This window comes from Anguilla anguilla, chromosome 6, assembly GCF_013347855.1.
Source record: "Anguilla anguilla isolate fAngAng1 chromosome 6, fAngAng1.pri, whole genome shotgun sequence".
NCBI classification, from domain to species: domain Eukaryota; kingdom Metazoa; phylum Chordata; class Actinopteri; order Anguilliformes; family Anguillidae; genus Anguilla; species Anguilla anguilla.
This window is the reverse complement of record NC_049206.1, coordinates 43,702,623-43,721,525: the sequence shown is the minus strand read 5'-3', so window position 1 is coordinate 43,721,525 and position 18,903 is coordinate 43,702,623. Positions and strand designations below refer to the sequence as shown.

At 40.9% G+C, this 18,903-nt stretch overlaps 1 protein-coding gene across 3 annotated transcripts; it reads right to left on the bottom strand.

Annotated features, from left to right (window-relative positions):
* Positions 1 to 4,575: 4,575 nt before the first annotated feature.
* LOC118229218 (ankyrin repeat and SOCS box protein 2-like) lies at positions 4,576 to 18,145 on the bottom strand. Of its 3 annotated transcripts, none has more exons than XM_035421002.1 (12): positions 18,005 to 18,145; positions 16,811 to 16,897; positions 15,452 to 15,818; positions 13,640 to 13,759; positions 13,014 to 13,183; positions 12,115 to 12,270; positions 11,357 to 11,602; positions 10,168 to 10,339; positions 9,588 to 9,641; positions 7,216 to 7,783; positions 6,942 to 7,095; positions 4,576 to 5,209 (listed from the first exon to the last, which is right to left on the bottom strand). In XM_035421002.1, the coding sequence occupies exons 3-12, from the start codon at positions 15,751 to 15,753 to the stop codon at positions 5,058 to 5,060; spliced, it is 2,094 nt and encodes a 697-aa protein (XP_035276893.1). In that variant the 5' UTR covers positions 15,754 to 15,818; positions 16,811 to 16,897; positions 18,005 to 18,145; the 3' UTR covers positions 4,576 to 5,057. The 3 variants fall into 3 exon arrangements, with proteins under 3 accessions (XP_035276893.1, XP_035276894.1, XP_035276895.1); XM_035421003.1 differs by having other exon boundaries at positions 16,811 to 16,882; XM_035421004.1 differs by lacking the exon at positions 9,588 to 9,641.
* Between the last annotated feature and the right edge of the window lie 758 nt (positions 18,146 to 18,903).

Genomic DNA, 18,903 nt, shown 5'->3' with positions numbered 1-18,903 from the left:
ATACATTTAAAGGGATCACTTTCTTGGTTACAGAATTGATGTTCTCTGTGAACTATATATTATTTTGTTATGGTATATCTCATTAATTGCATCTTAAGTAGCATCAAGGTATGACTGACTTTTCTATATTTTGTATTGTATATACCATGTAGGTTGTAGTTAGTTATTGTTAATGTTTTGATATAGTATATATTGCAACCAATCACCCTGCTGTAATGGCCTACCCCCACCAACAGCAGGGAGGCATTGCTGTGGGTTTTGGGTGTTGGCAATGTTCAAGAGGCAAAGTCCCTAAGTGAGAGCGGAATGTTTACGAGGTGCCAAGTTCTGGCCATTTATGCCCTTTGTCCCCAGCTGGCTAATGTGTGCTAACGTGTGTGTGTGTGTGTGTGTGTGCGCATTTGTGTGTGTGTGTGTATGTGCGTGTGTGTGTGTGTATGTGTTGTCTTTTGTGCACAGGTGTTGTGTTGACTGGGAAATGTCCACTTGCCAAGTCCTGCATTCTGCAGCATAACAAACATGTGAAATGTGTGGCAGTGGGGATGAGCATATCTCTGGTGAGCATTAGGCCTGGGTCTAATAAGCATAACCTAATCCAGCCGGAGAACAGTATATTAGAACCAGGACAAAATGTGGTGTTTTGTTCAAAGTTTTAACTTGACCCCCCATGGGTGCCACAATAAACACTCTCACAAGCACTCAAAGAGAAATAAAACAAATAAATGCATATTTAACACTCACTGATGTAACACTCACTATGTTCTGCCTGTGATATTTACCAAACCAATCTCCCTTACTTCCCCACATCTGCTGAGTAACCTGTCAGGCCTCATAAGGCATATTAATTATTATATTATATATAATAATATAATAATAATAATGTGTATTAATTTGCTTTACATCATTGCACCTTTAGCTTGTTATTTCATTACCTGCAGTGCACAACAGATATTACAACAGGTTAACTGCATTAACGTGAAGCAGGGTGGAATCAGCAGTGTCACCATGTTACTGGCTTGTCATTTATTTATTTATTTATTTATTTATTTATTTATTTATTTATTCATTTATTCATTTATTCATTTATTTATTTATTTCCATGTGTATTCTTTACAGAAATACAGCACAGTTCATGGAGCTTCACAAAATGCACAGAGCTCCAAAAAAAAAAAACCAACAAAAAAAAAATAAATAAATAAATAAAAAGAGGAAGAAAGAAACTGACTTGCAGCTGAAAAATATAACATCAACCTATTCAGACCCACCTACCCACCCTTATGTTTCCATCCTCCTCCCCCCTGGAGTGAAAAACAGATTAATTAATAAAAGAAAGTAAATAAATGAATGAAAGAGGGAGAAAAGGGCAAAAGACAGATATTGATAGCACTGAGAATGTCATGGAGTTGATTTTGACATACAAATTTAAGGCATCCAATTACACTTGGCCTAGCCGTACAGGGATACAAATGGAGCAAACTCTGTTACATTACATTACATTACAGGCATTTAGCAGACGCTCTTATCCAGAGCGCCTTACACAACTTTTAAATAGCATTTTACATTGTATCCATTTATACAGCTGGAAATATACTGAAGCAATTTCGGTTAAGTACCTTGCTCAAGGGTACAACGGCAGTGTCCTACCTGGGAATCGAACCTGCGACCTTTCGGTTACAAGTCCAGTTCCTTACCCACTGTGCTACACGCCGTCCCCTGTTGAATCTGGGGAGGAGAGGTAAGAAATGAATGGGCCCCAGAAAGAGTGAAACTTGTATAATCTGCCCTGCCTTGCAAATCTTATTGGGATTTACATTTTCTGTAATCATGTTTTATCAGCATTTCCAAAAAAGAAAAACATTAAACAGAATGCACTAATCAAAAATTATAACATAAAATTAAAATCTAAAGTGTACAGTAGTTCCGCAAGAAATATCACACTTCCCACAACCAATAGAAAATATATTTATATAAAACATACATTAACATGCCAGAGAGGCAGCAGCATTTACAAAATATTTTTGTTTATGCATTTTAAAATATCGCAAGTGTTTTATTCCATATTTAAAAAAATATTACAATTTAACATCCCCGATTATGATTTTCCAGCAGCAACAGTGTAACCTGCCTGGTTTCCCATACAGTATTCACTTAATAAGTCTAGCATCTAACAAGTAAACTTGAAGATACATGAATCTTGGAGGACCATCGTGTAAAGCACCAATAAAACAAATACCCTGGAAAACAGGTTTGCAAAAGCTCTGTGATTCCTCTCAGAGAACTATAATCACATACATTCTACAGCTTTAACCAGAGTGCTCTTCTCTTGAACAGTGTGGCAACCGGGACAATCCGATCTCTTGGATATCCTGACTTTGGGAGACTAATGATCAGTTTAAAAGTAAGATCACTACTGGTAAGGACATTCCAATCTGGTAATTGCTCCTTGGAGGAGCAAGGAGGCTACCGGAGGATGCTTCAGCAAGGATACACAAGCGCATCTTTTGCAGAAGTATTTTTTGGTACACGTGATCGACCGGTGGACCCACCACTCCACTTCTGCCACATCTGTAACTGATATGGCTTCAAACTGACGCTTGAAAGGGCAAGAATGTTCCACTTTTCCAATGTTTGTGTCATTCCTTTGCCCATTTTTTCCTTGCACCATTTCCTTGTGTCCTCTGTTGGGAGGAACTATGGAGCAAGCAACGACAGGCAGGCTTATTTTTTTCATGATACAGCTGTGGGTGTCATATGTAATGAATTCACCTCACAGCCTTTCTGATGACTAAAATTTTTAAAAGATGGTTAACTTTCACAATTCTTTTTAAATAGCTTGATTAGTTCTCTTTTCTATTTTTATGAAAGCTGTAGAAACAACATATCTACAGGAAACACAAGTGATGTCAACAATACCATGACATCTGCATGGCATCTGGTTAGAGTGAACCAATCCCGTAACGCCACAAACATGCGACTGGTCATAAAACCTATAAAAGTAAGCGGCCACTCCTATTGGTCTTCTTCCTGCCCTCTCAGGACAGGCGCTCGAACATTGTCCTTGGAGCTCTCACATTGTGAAGCTTCCAAGGACCTAACTATCTCCAGGGTTTTCACAATTCTGTGAAACTCTGCAAAATTCCAAGGCTCGCAGAATGTCTAGATTTTCTGTTATCGATACAGAGACTTATCTGAACAAAACAGATAAGGTCGTTCTCCACAGTAAATAGGTACTGCCGATTTAGCTCACTTTACAGTGTAGGTAGTTCAACCCGCGTGGAACCCACGGGAAAACAAACTTTATAAAAAGTAGCAAACAAACTGTTCAAGCCAAAATCTTTAGACCGACTGGACAAGACATTGTCCTACATAAGGAAAAGGACCTCAGACTAACCTCCACAGTCTTGATTCCACCATCATACTCTCCCAGGACTCAACAGTGTCCACTGGAGACAACAACGCACGTGGAGGGACCTCAGTAAGACTGACTACACATCCCAGGCAGTAGCTAGAGTTTAGTTTAGCCTTAACTGACATTAATCTAATTCTGTGTGTTTAAATTTGTCTTTTCTTTATTCTCTCTGATAATTTGAATGAGTTCTTTCAGCTGTGTCATTACGTGAATCGGTTCGATAGATAGATCCACACGTGATCGCTATTTTCTCTTGGCCAACTCGTTTTACTTGAACTCTTTGACTGACAAGCTAACAATTTCAGTATAGTCGGCAGTGGGCAAATAACCAGCCTAGGTGCACATATTACTTATGAGTTCCGCTTTGGCACTACCAGGAGTGAAACTCTTTTGTTGTTAAATGAAGTTATTCAGCCACGCCTCTCTCAAATTCGTCTCTCTCTTCTATTCAGACAAAGGGAATGTGTGCACGTGCACACACGCATGCAAGCTCAAATACAAACTCTCCTACCTTCTTCAACTTAACTTTCCCGATTAGATAAGTCTGTGTGTGTTCTGCATTTTTGTATGTTTGTTGAACTAATGATATTATTAAACCTGGTGTCTGTTTTGATGTTACATGAACATTTCCAAGAACTCTTTCCTTCCTTTAGGTTATCTATTAAATCTTAAATTTTAATTACTTGATCATTAATATTGGCAATTTTAATCAATAATTAAAATTCAAAATTTATGGTTAGATATTTTAGACAGTAGTAATTTCATGAGACTGATTACTTATTGCGGTTATACTGCTACACCTACACAATTGGTGCAAACTGAAGCAAAAGGTGAGGATTGTTAAAACGTACATATTTTAATTATCTATCCTCACTATTCTATAATTAGTAGAGGTATATTCCCTACAAAGCATAATAGTTTATTTATTTATTTTACTTTTTTTAATAATAGCACACCATGCACTGTAATTATTTGGATAATAATTATGTGCAAAACGAAATGCAAGTACCTTTACGGTCAGGTACCTTATGTCCCCAGTCTAGTGAAGCAAGATCTGTTTGTGAATATAGTGTTCATATACTATTACAGGAATTGATACACTATGTGTTATTTATGAGTGATGGAAGGTGTTTAGAATATAAATCTGTGCATCGCATCTATCAGAAGTAGGTTTGACCATGGGAGGTTCAAGAACCTTCTTTGGCTAAAGAAATATTAAATTCACAAAATCCACTCAGTTTTACAAATTTCTCCTTATATCAATGTTCCCAGAGAAAATGGTCAAAAACTAAAATCATATAAATCCTGACTTGCACTACAAAGATTTTCACAGTGAAGTTTCATTTGACATTATTCATGATGGTCGTATCATGCATGCTATCAAAAGGAGCACATTTTTTGTCATTTTATTAAGCATGTGTGTGTGTGCGCGTGTGTGTGTGCTTGCGTGTCTGCGTGTGTGTCCGCCTGCATTTGCATCTGTATGGGCGCACCACAAAATTTATCAAAAAGGATGTGTTCAGAAATCTTGTCAAGGCAAAGATATTTGCCATCACATATACGTCACTGGGCTTTGTGAGATGTCAGGAATACATACCAAGACATTTGTGCAAAATGAGCCCAGACAATTAAACAGACAAGCCACAGGTCAAAGGTCAACTTCTCGTATTCGCTCTTCGTGTTTCAGGTACTTGATTAGTCGTCCTGGGAGGGGCAGAGTGTTCAGGCGCCTCAGTCTCGTTCTTCCCACCAGACTGCAGATCCTAATTCTGCACAGCTGCATTAGCGGACGAGGTGGCACTGAAATGTCACATTGAATTAAAGGTTAAGGGGCCTTTCATTATGATTCTCATTTCAGAAACAAAAACTCTCTACTGGTGTCGCACAATGGGTTTTGCATATTATTGTACATGTTAAAGGTGCTATATCTAACTTTTTAACGGACAAATAATAAAAACAGACACCCATAGAGCTTGCATAAAGATACAAAAAAAGTGAACGTATTCAGTAAAAGTACAGCTTTTCCTAAAAAATAAATATATATATATAGACTATGAATTTGTAATTTCAAAAATATTTTATTATTCGTAAGCCGTGTTGTGTTTATGTCTGCCTGACCCATCAGATATCGCCTCCAACAATTCTCCTTAGTCAGCAGCACGGACATCTTGTTCTCACGAATATAATGCGCAGCCAGTCGCCAGTTACGATGCGTTCACACAGCGAGCAATTCGTCAACCAAGTTTCCGGAAGTCCATTCATTCTCTATGTAGCTGAGCACCCACCAACACAAGCAACTGGGAAAGCGAGAAACCAAAGTTGCCCGAAAAAAGTTGCCCACATTTTAAATTTTCGCGGGCATCGCCCGTCAACAGCCAATCACAGTTTCAGGCTTCCAATTTCTCCAACCAATATGATACCATTTCGCAAATTATTGTCCCGCTCAGTGAGGAAAAATGGACGAACTTCTTCATCATTATGGTACAATTACACCCGGTGTTATACAACGTTTGTAAAAAGAGTACAGTAATAAGTGTCTGAAAATGACGCTTGGACGGCAGTTTCAACTTGCTTGCTAGCTAGCTAGTGAGGGAGATAGAGAGATTGCTAGCTAGGCAGCTAACTAGTGAGAGAGATATGGAGAGATCGCTAGCCAGCTAGTGAGAGGGATGAAGAGGTCGCTAGCTAGGTGGCTAAGTAGTGAGAGAGATATAGAGAGATATATGGCTAACGAGATAGAAAAAACAAATATTTATCAGTGTCCTGACATACCTATAGAAACAAAAGGCAATGATATGTGGCTATATGACAAAAATACGTCTTTGATGATGCTGTTATTTCTCTTCAATAATATTAAGTAGCTCCTGCCCCTCCCTCAGCCTAGTAAACTTGAGCAACCCAGAAACTGAGTTGCTCACTGTGTGAACGCAGGGTTAGAGTTACAATGAAGACATTGCTGCTGCTCCACCAGACAGCCAGCAAAGCCCAACCAGCACTAGACCAAAGAAACCCTACTCCCCATCTCAAAACTTAACTGATAAAAGTCATGGAAACACAAGAGTCAACGTTGCATTGCTATAATATATAGCAAAGTGGATTACTTGTTCAACATAAAACACATTGCTTGACATTTTGGATGCTACAATAGCCAGCTTCCCATCACACTACATTCAGTACTGTACCACCACTGCACACAAATACACAGGTTGTGAGAAAATTTGGCAACCACTCGTGGGGGTGGAATTTCAATCGAGAGCAACTAGCGAGGAGGTGGATTGGCTTGGGTTGGGAATGCAATTCTTCCTTGTGGACAGTAGATTTCAAGTAACCTACAGTAATGCTCCTTTAACGTGTTATTATTGTTTGTGTTCTCTTGCCTCATTATTCTCAGAGTTTGACTGAACTGGATGAAACTGAAGGATGTTTAAGGTCTACACCTGTACATAATTACTCCAATTGCGCAAAGCAAGTAAAATTGCCCTGTTCGAACAGGCAGAATTCTTGAGCCATTTCGTGTATAGAGCGTGTTTACCGGATTTCTCCTTGATGCCTGCCCAGTCCTCGTAGCTGTCCAGATGTTCGATGAGCCTGGCACAGAGCTGCACATTCCCAACGTAGTCAAGCAGTACGTCAATAATAGGTCCCGCCCAGCGAGAGTTCCGCTCTGCTGAAATCATCTCGCAGAACTGAGAGTTTTAGGAAGGACAGCAATGGAAGGGAAAATTAGAGAAGCCAAAGCAAACCAATACCCATCACTACTACCATTTCCACCACTACGAACATCATCAAGCCCCACCACCCTCTACCTGGACAGGTATTTTGGGAGCCTCTTCACTTCTGTCATCCAGGCTGTCCCTCCTGCGTGTTGTCTTGATGGGTGGGTGGGGGTTGCAGCCGTAATGACACTGAAAGCAGGACAGGGCATCACAACCATTGTCCATCAGGTACTTGAGCAGGGAGAGGTACTTCATGCAGAACATGACGGTGCCAGGGAAAGAAGTGGGGTGGGTGGAGACACTGGCGTTGACATTGGCGCCATGGTCCACCAGGAGGGTGACGGTCTGGATGCAGCCCTGCCTCAGCGCCACTAGCAGCGGGCTGAAGGTGTCCAGGTTGGGGTTAGCGCCTGCATCCAGGAGCATGGTGGTGGCGTCGATGTTGTTGTTCAAGACCGCAAAGTAGAGGGTCGTGCTCCGGCGGTCTTCATACATCTTGGAGTGGTCAAGTGACAGCGTGGCGTTGACATCGTAGCCGGCATCGATCAGGACCTCCAGGACGTCGTTCTTATTGCGTTCAGCGGCCAGGTGGAGGGGGCTGATGCCACTGCGGCGTACACGGGCTTTACTGGTGACGGGGATGAGCAGGGACACAATTCTGGAAGGGAACAACATAAGTCAGGGTCAGTGGAAGCTCTCAGGACCCTAACACTATGTTTCTAGTCCATACATTTCTCATTCAGAAGCTTTGCAATAGCTACTATATTTACTTACCTTTGAACCCCAAGGGAATTTGACTGGAGACCAAACCCGATAATGTCAGATACAGAAAAGTAATGGGAAGGTTATCATATATGTTATATATATATAGTCATATATGATACCAAACATATATGACTCTGGATATATGGAGGTGTGTGTGCACCCCATATATGTTACATATGTGTAATATGTATATGTACATATATGAAAACAAAATATATTGTACTTTTTCTATATGGAAATATACTGTATGCACCATATATATCAATATATTAGCAATTCATATATGTCACATGTATGCAAACAACATGTATGTGGTATAGATGAGTTACAAATGACATAGATATACCATATGTTTTTAGTTGGCTTGAATATGTATATGTAATATATCTATGTCAGACATATATGACCATAGATGAAAGTTTTCCAATATTTAATAGGATTAATATATGGGGATTTAATATGGACATATATAGCCTTCTCTCTCATGTCCATATATGCCATATATGGAAATCTCCAATATGTATGTCCATATCCTCCTGGAACCCAGCAGGAAAAAAAGTATTTACATTTTTTGACATAATACATGTGTCTTGGATGACTAAACATGTTGCAGTAAAAATTTGTATTTATTTATATGTTTATTGAATGTCCCTTGTCGTGTAAGCTCCCAGAACAGTAGACTATATGGTTCTTGAGATGAAGACCAGAGACTTATATCCCCCACAGGGGACAAAAATGAAATGCCCTTCTCAGGAGGATATAGAGTATATTAATATTTCCGTTTGGGGTTGTATGTGGTACAATAGATTACTGGCTGAAACATGGTTTTAACATACAGTAACAGTTACCACTGGTCGCGAATCTATAGGAGTCAGTGTTATCAGTTGCAAATTACTCAGCATTAGTGTCATTAAAAGCAAACCTCACTTTATGCGTACAGGAAAACATTTAAAAAAATATTTTTACATTATTTAGGTAGCTTGAAAACATGCAATCATGAGCCAGTGTTTACAAGAACCCTTATTATCCCCTATCCACTGATGGAACAGTGCAGAGCCGAGCTTATGCTTTGCAAGACCACCGGTTGTCGAACTTGCAAAGAAAATAAAATTTTATTTGTTGTGCCAGAATATTGTATAGCGAACATTGTGAATAGCAGTGTAACATACATGCAGTGATTTGTACTTATTGAATGATTGATCTAGTTTTGGCATAGAACAGCAGGTGATCAGCCATAGCTACCATGCCATACTTGTCATAGGGAAGATAAGAATTAACATTCCATGAGTAGAATTGTAACTGGTGCAATTTTTGGGTTGCTAACTTTGTGCCAGCTACAATTAGCCAAACGTTGGCTAGTGTCTCCTTTGCCATTATTTATTTCTTTGACAGCTGTCATACAGACGGAGAAAATTTCATTGTGTATTTCACTACCCTGGCGTGCTTGCTACCATGCCAACACCACACATGTGGAGGGACCAGAGTTTCACAGCTCGGCTAAGCACAGACTAAAGCGTAAAAAGTAGACAGAGCCTTCTCCGGGCCGGCAGGCCTGGTTCTGGCGTGACAGTGGAAAAGGAGCATGTGCTATCAGCTGCCACTCTCGCGAAGCTAAGGTTAAAGCCACTTGTTAAAGGAGCGCTTCTCCGGTACAACATAAATTGCAGCTCTTGACACTACCTTCCACACAGACTTACTTAACTGAACTCTCATAATTGTAGGGGTCGGTCATTTTGTAGAGGAGCCTTTTTCTGAAAACAATGCAAGATAATGAAGCATACCACTCATACAACCACCTCCATCACAGCTAGCAGACAGTGCTTTGAGTTGCCCAAAATGCTTCTTCATTAGGACGTATGTACAGTAGTCCTCACCAGGTCTGCCTTGAAGAACTACAAAATGAAAGAACTACTGTGCCCCTTTTCCAGTACTTCCATTTTGTTAAGTTTTTTAAACCCTAAATCACAGTTCATGGTTTGTTTATATCGTAACCTGCCTTTTAATCTGTTTTAAGCTGTCTTATCTGTGACTGATTAAATTGTTCAGGTTTTTGAAAGCTTTACACCATTATTATTTTTAAAATTCACACTTTGAATAAATAGTATTATATTCATGATTAAGGTCTCACCTTGGTGATTTTACCAGAATGTATAGCTTTCACATGAGGAGAAGAATATTGGAACTAATGAATAGAATTAGGAATTACATAAGGAAACCAGAACATATCAAGCAATTAGGTTAGCCCCAAATAAAAATGGGCAATGTAATGGTACATACGACTCATTTCCGCGCTGGGCAGCGATGTGCAGGGGCAGGAACCCAGATTTAGTTGCTCTGTTGGCGTCGGCGTTCTGAGACAGAAGGAGCTCCACAATCTCTTCATGGCCATTCTTACTGGCCTCATACAGAGCTGTAGCCCCGTCATTGGCCTGGCTGTTTATATCCGCATCTGGAATAAACAGTGCAAAACTACACTTGCAACCTGGAAACTAAAAGTAACATGCACATAAATAAAATACACAGAAGCTACATGGAAGCTTCTTATGCATCTGTACCTGCAACAAACAACAACTCAGCCTTCTAGTGTCAAACTTCTCATGTTGAAACAGCTGACGCTACGCAAGGCTGGGTATAATAGGATTTTATTGGGAGACATTCTGAGAAAACTATGCTGCTGCCAGAAGTGTTGTTAGTGGGTGGTCTTCCCTCCTGACCAAGCAGAAAGCCAATGCTCTAGCACAGTGATAGGAACAGTGCACTGTGGAAGATTCTGTTTTTCAGATGAGACTTCATACTAAGTTCCTGAGTCACTGTGGTCCTGCCACAAAAAACTTGCCTCTTTCATCTTCCTGGATCTGAATGACCACATTGTTCTTTTTATCTTCTACCCTTTGTTTCCAGAGGATGTCACCGGGTTTCAGTTGAACTATTGTGTTAAATATTAAATAACTTTAATAAAGAAACAGTAACTTGCTTGAAAATGGAATGTATAGTACAGTAATGTAGATAGCAGCCACAAATAATCTCCACAAAATGTACACAGAATTACACAAATAAACTGGAAATATTTCAAACATTGGTTAAGTCTAATGTATCTGAATGTAGAACTAAATGTACAGAATTATAAAATAAACCAAAGAACCCATTATGCCTCTCGTAAGAGAGTTGGCTATCTCACAACTCAGTTGTACTAATGATTTCTCTTACTTAATGTCATCTACAGTATAAGTATATACACTATACATCATAAGTTCTCCTTTGTTGTTTACCTTACACCCTTGTTTGGCTCATGGATTTTTTCTGCCTCCTCAGATCCTGGCAACAACTCCCACTGCTTCATACTCCCTTATGATTTGTGGTCAGGTGTTATTAATGAAAATTCAAAGTTTATCAACTGAGTAGCAGGGCTTTCGAGTATATATATATATATATATATATATAGGATACACAACCACGAGAAGCTCACCGTTTTTGATTAAGAAGCGCAGGGTGTCCACTTGTCCACTTTGGGCCGCCGAGAAGAGCGGGCTAATGCCGTACATGTTGCGGGCGTTGATCTTGGCGCCGGCTCTCACCAGCATCTCGCAGATCTCCACGTTGTTGCGGCTCACGGCCTCGTGAAGGGCTGTCCAGCCCTGGACACAGATCTTATTCGCCTGGGCTCCATGGTTAAGGAGCGCTGCCACAATTTCCGCGTTCTCTCGCTCACAAGCTGGAAAGAGGTGAATCGGGAAGGGATCCTACCATAACTGAGAGATGCAGCCCTTACACAGATACTACGAGCTGGTTTACTAATTATTTCTCGTTCAATTAGAGCATAGGCACTTTCCTTTCCTGAAGACTCATGTCTGTTGACAAAGCTGGGTTTTGACAGTCAAAATTCTGGTAAAATTCTAGAATCTAGGGAAATGTATTACTTAAATCCTAGAATTCTAGCCCTTCTAGTTACAATTCAAATTCTAGGGAAATACAATACCTCATCCCTAGGATGATACCCTGAATTAAGTAACTGCATACTGTTTGATGATCCCCACAGTATGCAGTGAACATTGTAAACAGTGAAATTTTAACCCCAGAAGCCTGTTTTGCTTTTGTTTTGTCTTGTCAAAACATTATTTTTGTCCAGCTGAACATGTACTCATGAAGCCACTGATACTCTGTATCTATTTACTCAGTTCCTGCAAAGTTTGGGATGTGACAAATTTCCATACATGGTGATGTTACCTTTAAGGAGGGGAGTTTCTTTGGCACAGTTGGGTATGTTAGGGTCCCCTCCATTTTCCAGCAGGAACTGAACACAGGCCACTTGGCTGCGGCTCACAGCCAGGAATAGGGGAGTGTGGTTTTTGTCACTGCGTATGTTTATCATCTCGGGGCGGGCTGAAGGAGGAGTTACACAGAGCACACACAGAGAGGGGAGGAGTTACACAGAGCACACACAGAGGGGAGGAGTTACACAGAGCACAGAGAGGGGAGGAGTTACACAGAGCACACACAGAGGTGAGGAGTTACACAGAGCACACAGAGAGGGGAGGAGTTACACAGAGCACACACAGAGAGGGGAGGAGTTACACAGAGCACACACAGAGGGTAGGAGTTACACAGAGCACAGAGAGTGGAGGAGTTACACAGAGCACAGAGAGGGGAGGAGTTACACAGAACACACACAGAGAGGGGAGGAGTTACACAGAGCACACACAGAGAGGGGAGGAGTTACACAGAGCACACACAGAGAGGGGAGGAGTTACACAGAGCACAGAGAGGGGAGGAGTTACACAGAGCACACACAGAGGCAAGGAGTTACACAGAGCACACACAGAGGGGTGGAGTTACACAGAGCACACACAGAGGGGAGGAGTTACACATGAGCACACACAGAGGGGAGAAGTTACACATGAGCACACACAGAGGGGAGAAGTTACACATGAGCACACACAGAGAAGGGAGGAGTTATGTAGATGATAGACAGGGGAGGAGATACACACAGCATAAGCAGGAGGGAGCACATTTAAATTGTGAACTAGCCTGGTGTTTGCAACTTTAAAACCATGCTGAGGAATTGTTTTTTCTGATATAAAGGTAATTTCTGTTTTTTATTCTCTCCAGTTTTTATCTGAACTCACCCCTCAGCAGGATCTGGAGGCACTCCTCTTGGCCGTAGTACGCTGCTTCATGCAAGGCTATCCACCCTTCTCTGTAGGGCTCGGTTATACTTTTTGGGGACTTCTTCACCAGTTCTCTCACCACCTTCACATTGCCCTCCCAGACGGCGCGGCACAAAGGGTTTATTTCTCTTTAAAAGAAATGTGTACATTAATTAAATTAATGTTTCCGTCGTCTTTTTGTGGTCCCATACACAAACATGATTGAAACTGTACAGAATTCACGTACAGTTGTAAGATCATTTCATCTGTATGAAAAAGAAGCTCTGGGAATGGCACACAGTTATATATGTACTTTGATTAATGCCTCCATTTTAAGAAGAAGTTGTTCACTTCACTCATCATTCATAAATAACAGCTTTGTTACTTGCAGGGATGAATTTCCAGTGCAACAATTAGCTTTCATTAGATTTTATACAAACTTGCGCAAAAGCAGCAAAAAATATTCGAAAAACATTTTGGTTTTGGGCTTTTCTCAGTGTATAGAATAGTTGTATGTATTATAGCTATATATATATTCTCTTGAGATTGCGATTAGCATTTGCAATTTGGACATCATGTACTGTAAATATTCTGTAGACACTCACTCCAGAGGTTCTGGTGAAACGTGTAGACTTCCATCATATTTTCGCCACCGGACCATGCGCTTCCCACTGCCAGTGACGAAGTGGGCCTCGATGTTACCCATTTTATCATACGCCTTCTCACTGGAAGGAGAGAATGGACATATACGCAGTGCTGTTAAAATCTGCCATTGTTCAACTCTTGTTGTCATTGGCACATGTTACCTTTCATCCTGACATTTTAGCAGTGTAGGTTTCTGCTTGAATAAATGCAATGAAAACAATGAAAAACTGAGATCAAATTTAACTATAATCTCAAATTTACTGTAATTTATCATTTATTTAAAAAAAACGTCAGTGATAATAGAATCAGTGATCTGAGAATATCCTAGAAAAAAGCATCCATATTGGGCGACATAGCTCAGGAGGTAAGACCGATTGTCTGGCAGTCGGAGGGTTGCCTGTTCAAACCCCGCGCTGGGCATGTCGAAGTGTCCTTGAGCAAGACACCTAACCCCTAACTGCTCTGGCGAATGAGAGGCATCAATTGTAAAGCGCTTTGGATAAAAGCGCTATATAAATGCAGTCCATTTACCATCCATGAAAGCACAGGGTTGCTGCCTGTTTGTATATTCAGAAATCTTGCTTTTGGAAGCTGAAATTTCAAGGTGATTTTTCCCCTCCAGTTCTTCAGTGTGTTCGCTTGTCCCTCAGGGTCATGCACACCTCTTGGCCAGTCCCACTTGGATGACCTCCAGCTGCGGACACTGACGTCGAGGAGACAGGTGCCGTGCGGACCCGCCCCCCCGCGCACACGGTCCTCCTCAGTGCCCTTATGCAGGGGCGTCTAACTGAGGTCAGCGGGCAGTCGGCGATCTCGCCAGTCTGTCTTGCCAGCTGGCAGTTAGCTGGTATGAGAAGTGAAGGCTGCCTCCACGTTGTTTACCGGCTGGATGTTATTATAGAGGTGTCAGAAACACAGCGGCAGGCGAATGCGTACGTATGCGACGCAGACGTGTGAAAGAGCGCGGTTGTCTTTATGAACTTCGCGCTATCTGACCCTGCTTTCGGGGTTCAAAGAGAGAGCTGCTTCCCTGTGACCCCTGGGTATTTTCACGGAATCTCCTCGGTGCCCTGTTTTCTCGTTCCCCTCCGCCGGTGACGATAAGCCCCTCGAACCGTTAATGTGAGCGCAGCTATTCTCGGCTGACCCTGTTTTTACAAACTAAACTCTTGCATCAACTGTCTGATCACAGGGACAACAAAATCATCGCGTCAAAATGAGCATGCTTAAGCAAAAGGAAAAGTGCAACATAACTTAACGCGTGAAAGTCTAAAAACATATGAAATAGCGTATGTGAAATATAGTATTGCTGTGTCTAAATGTATGAATTGTTAACACTTTCATACATGTATTTTACATTTTATTTTTAAAAGCTATATAGTTATGAAAGTGACTATGACTAATACACTTTTCAATACCAATAAAATACAAATTTTCGTTAGAGGTATTCCTTAATACATTCTGGAATACATTTATTCTGTTATATTTTCTATTCTACAGTCTTGAATAGTACTATTTCTAAAACAGGATAAAACTTTTTATATGAACCATTTTCTCAATGATCTGATTTTGAGCTAGAGTTGATGGTTAGCCTGTTGAGTGGTTCAGCAGGTGTAATTCCGTTGCCAAATTATTGGAAAGTCTCAGGCTATTCATATCAATCCTCTACGGACCTCACACTCAACGATATAAATAAAGACGGACAATAACTCTTTGTGGATGCATCCAGCGGACCCTCTGTCCTACGCTGCACAGCTGTGACCCAAACTCACCTGGGCGGGTTGGCCGGTGGGGGCACATTCTGCTCACGTGGAGGGAACGTGCGCCGGGCGAACAAATTCTGACGGGCCGGATTCTGATGCGCCGGGTTCTGGACGGCCGGATTCTGACGGACCTGCAGGGCGGGCACCTTCGCGGCCGCGGACTGAGCGCCGGAGGCGTGGGCTTCGGCCAGGCTGTGCTCGATGGCCATCGCGATCAGCTCGTCCTCCGACAGGCCGCTGTAAAGGCTGTAGTCCTCAAAGCCGAGAGTCGGGGCCCTCGAACTGGACATGGTCACACTGGAGGCCGCCATGTTGGCCCCGGCACCGAACGGGACAGCGACTGCGTGGGGTCAGTTGTTCGATTGACTGTAGTAGCCTGATGAAGCAATGAAAAAACATCAGCATTGTCATCGCTATTCACAATTCAAAAGCCAGGTTCCTGACTTGCCATTGGCTCAACAACATGTCAGTTACTATTACAAAATCTGTAATAGGTATCCTGAACTGGGTCTTTAGTATGTTGGTAGAATTTATATTAGATACAGCCACCATAGCTTTTGTTTTCTACAGAATTGATTAATCATATCTTTGTCTGGGTCTTGTAAGTAAGAACGGTCAGTTTTCAGAAAGGCATGATACAGCAATGGAAAGTATAATGGGAAAGACCAAAACTAACAGAATTAACTGCCGCAGTAAACAAGGAGATGGTTTAAATACATTTAAATATCAGTGAAATCCCTGACACCCAGTCTTCCTCTCCATAAACTTTACATCTAGATCATTACCACAAAATGTCAGAGGTCGACGTAACTTGTCTTTCTCACACGTCTGCAAGGATGCCTCACTGAATACTGAATTGTAACCTGAATCTCATTGTTTTTTGTTGTTCTTCTGGCAATTACCATAGCAACAGAGAGACACAAATGTATGACCACTATTTATAACAAGGTAGAGCAACAAAAGAGTACTCAGGCTAAGCCGTAAACTGATGTCATGGAGGACCCCTAAGAATTTCCCACCATGTTAGCAAATGCATGGTCCTATTCATAGAAATAGTGTTTGGGGATCTTCTGTAAAACATATTCTCTCTTAAGGCCTCTGCTCTGCAATCACAGAGGAAACTGTGCACTGCACAGTGATTAGTAACCAAGATCAAGATTTGCATCCACATATTGGCACGATCAGATTAATTTAAAAAATGATATTCAAGACATGCATTTTCAATATATGTCAGGACATATATAAGAGTTCATGTGTTATTATTTGAATATGTGAAATACAGTGTTCAATTTTAAAAATGCATTATATGATATTGTTAATATATTTTGGCTAAATGTTTTCCATATATATTTAATTAAAGTTCAGTACCTTTCTGAAGAGCTCAACAGCAGCCTCTGGGATTTGATTGTTCTATCTTCTGGTTGTAGGTGCAGACAGACCCTATCAGAGAGGAGACTATACCAGAGTTAAACAACCAGTATGAACAAATCCACCAGCATAAATACAGCCAACTGCTTACAACATCTGTTATGATTTTCTCATCCATAGTGATGACATCACAACTACTGTATAGTGGCATGCAGTTTTATGTATATTTAGTGCTTTGGTAGTGCTTAAAGCATCTTTTCCTTTACATGGATCTGCACACATCTATCTTATATTTTATTCATGATAAATGCAGTCAGGAAGTCATTTTTTATATGGCACTATAAATGTATTTCCTTTGCAGTTAAGTTACCTGCTTTGCAATGCTAAATGCTATTTTTGGTAACAATCGTTACGTCTAGTCATCATTACTATCGGGCTGTTCTCTATAAACCCTGTGTTTTACCCAGTCTTATCCACGCTTATGTTATCTTATACAGTCAGATTTAGAAAGGATTCTGCTGGGGAAAGAACAAGCTGAAGGACGGTGAGCATGGCATTTTACAATATACGTTCTGCAAGTCATGAGTCGGGTAGTGTGTCACCCAGCTGCCTAGCTGACTTGGCACTGCCCCTCATGTGTGCTGGTATACACAGTGCATATAAAGATCACACTATGTATATAAATAGATTTCCACCAATCACAGTCCCAGGGATACTCAAGGGTGCACACACCTCTTTAAATTTTTCTATGCCTTTAATATCACTGCTGATACTAATAGCAGCACGTGAAGGACAAAGCCTAGCCTGCTGGGCTGTCGGTCTATCTGGTTTTTCAGCTTAAAGAAACAGAAGGCATCTACCGATTTGAATAAGATTTTTTTCCTCACCGTACTTTAACAAATTAAAAATTCATAAGTTTTCTTAAATAAGTAATTTTATTAAATGTCATTCTCCACGACATTTAATAAAAATAGCTAGTAACAATTTGCCAGTATGTTAACTTTGAATGGATGAGACTGGAATCCTATTACTACATTCAAGTTTATATTAGTATTCCATTTTATAGATGTAGGAGGAATATTAATGGAGTTAAATAAAGACTATAAGGGTATTTCAATGTAAAAAAAACAAAACAAAAAAAACTGTTTTGAGGCAGTGCTATGCTACTGAAAATACTTTCTGAAGGTTGCTTACCTCCCTCCTTGTTAAACGTGCTAAGGACTGAAGAGACTCGTTGAAATATTTTCATCAGTAGAAGGAGCTGTTAACACTCTTGCTGACCGTGACTCCTCTGTTGACAATCCTCTGCTCGGAGACTTCTGCTGCTCTGCGTCCCTCCAGCCGATGTTTATGGTATATTTCTGGAATGTTCACTTGATATATGAGTGATGACCCAACTCTTTTTTTTTTTTTCATAGCTCGGGTTGCTTGCGACGAACATGCCCTACTTTTAATGCGACAGCCACTGGCACAAATCAGAACTCACCACACTGTAATTTCCGCAGAAAGAAGTAAGCTCAGACAAAGAGCACATGAAAAAACAGCAGACCTAAATGTAATTTCTCAACAAACAGTTAACTGTTTTTATTTCCAGGTGTGTTTTGGAGATCTGTTGAGAATGTGAAGAGTGACTTGCTTTCTTTGAATTAAATGTTTTTGCTCTGAGGTTGTGGATCTCTGTATCGGTGGTGCACATGCAAGGGGAAACCACGGTGCGTCTGGCAGGCGGTGTCTGTGTTTACTCCCACTTTACAGACAAACAAGTCTGCCTGGCAAGTTCAAGTTTGTGACCAAGGACGTAAACCTGCAGCTGCTGTGTTAGCATCATTGTCGACATTTGTTGATTTCCTTGTGCATTCATGTTTGACAGGCTTATTGCTTCTTTTCTATGTACAGGAGAGGGAAGGTCATATTCCCCATAGGTTAGATTCCTCTGTACTGGCACTTTGGGGAACAATCATTCCATGACTCTTTTAACAGACAGTCAAGAGTAAAGTTGGCTGCTCTTTGTAACAGTATCCTAAAATGTTTGTGGCCTGGAGCTTTTTTTTCATCTTATGAAAGTGCTATAAAACTACATGTGTGACTACACA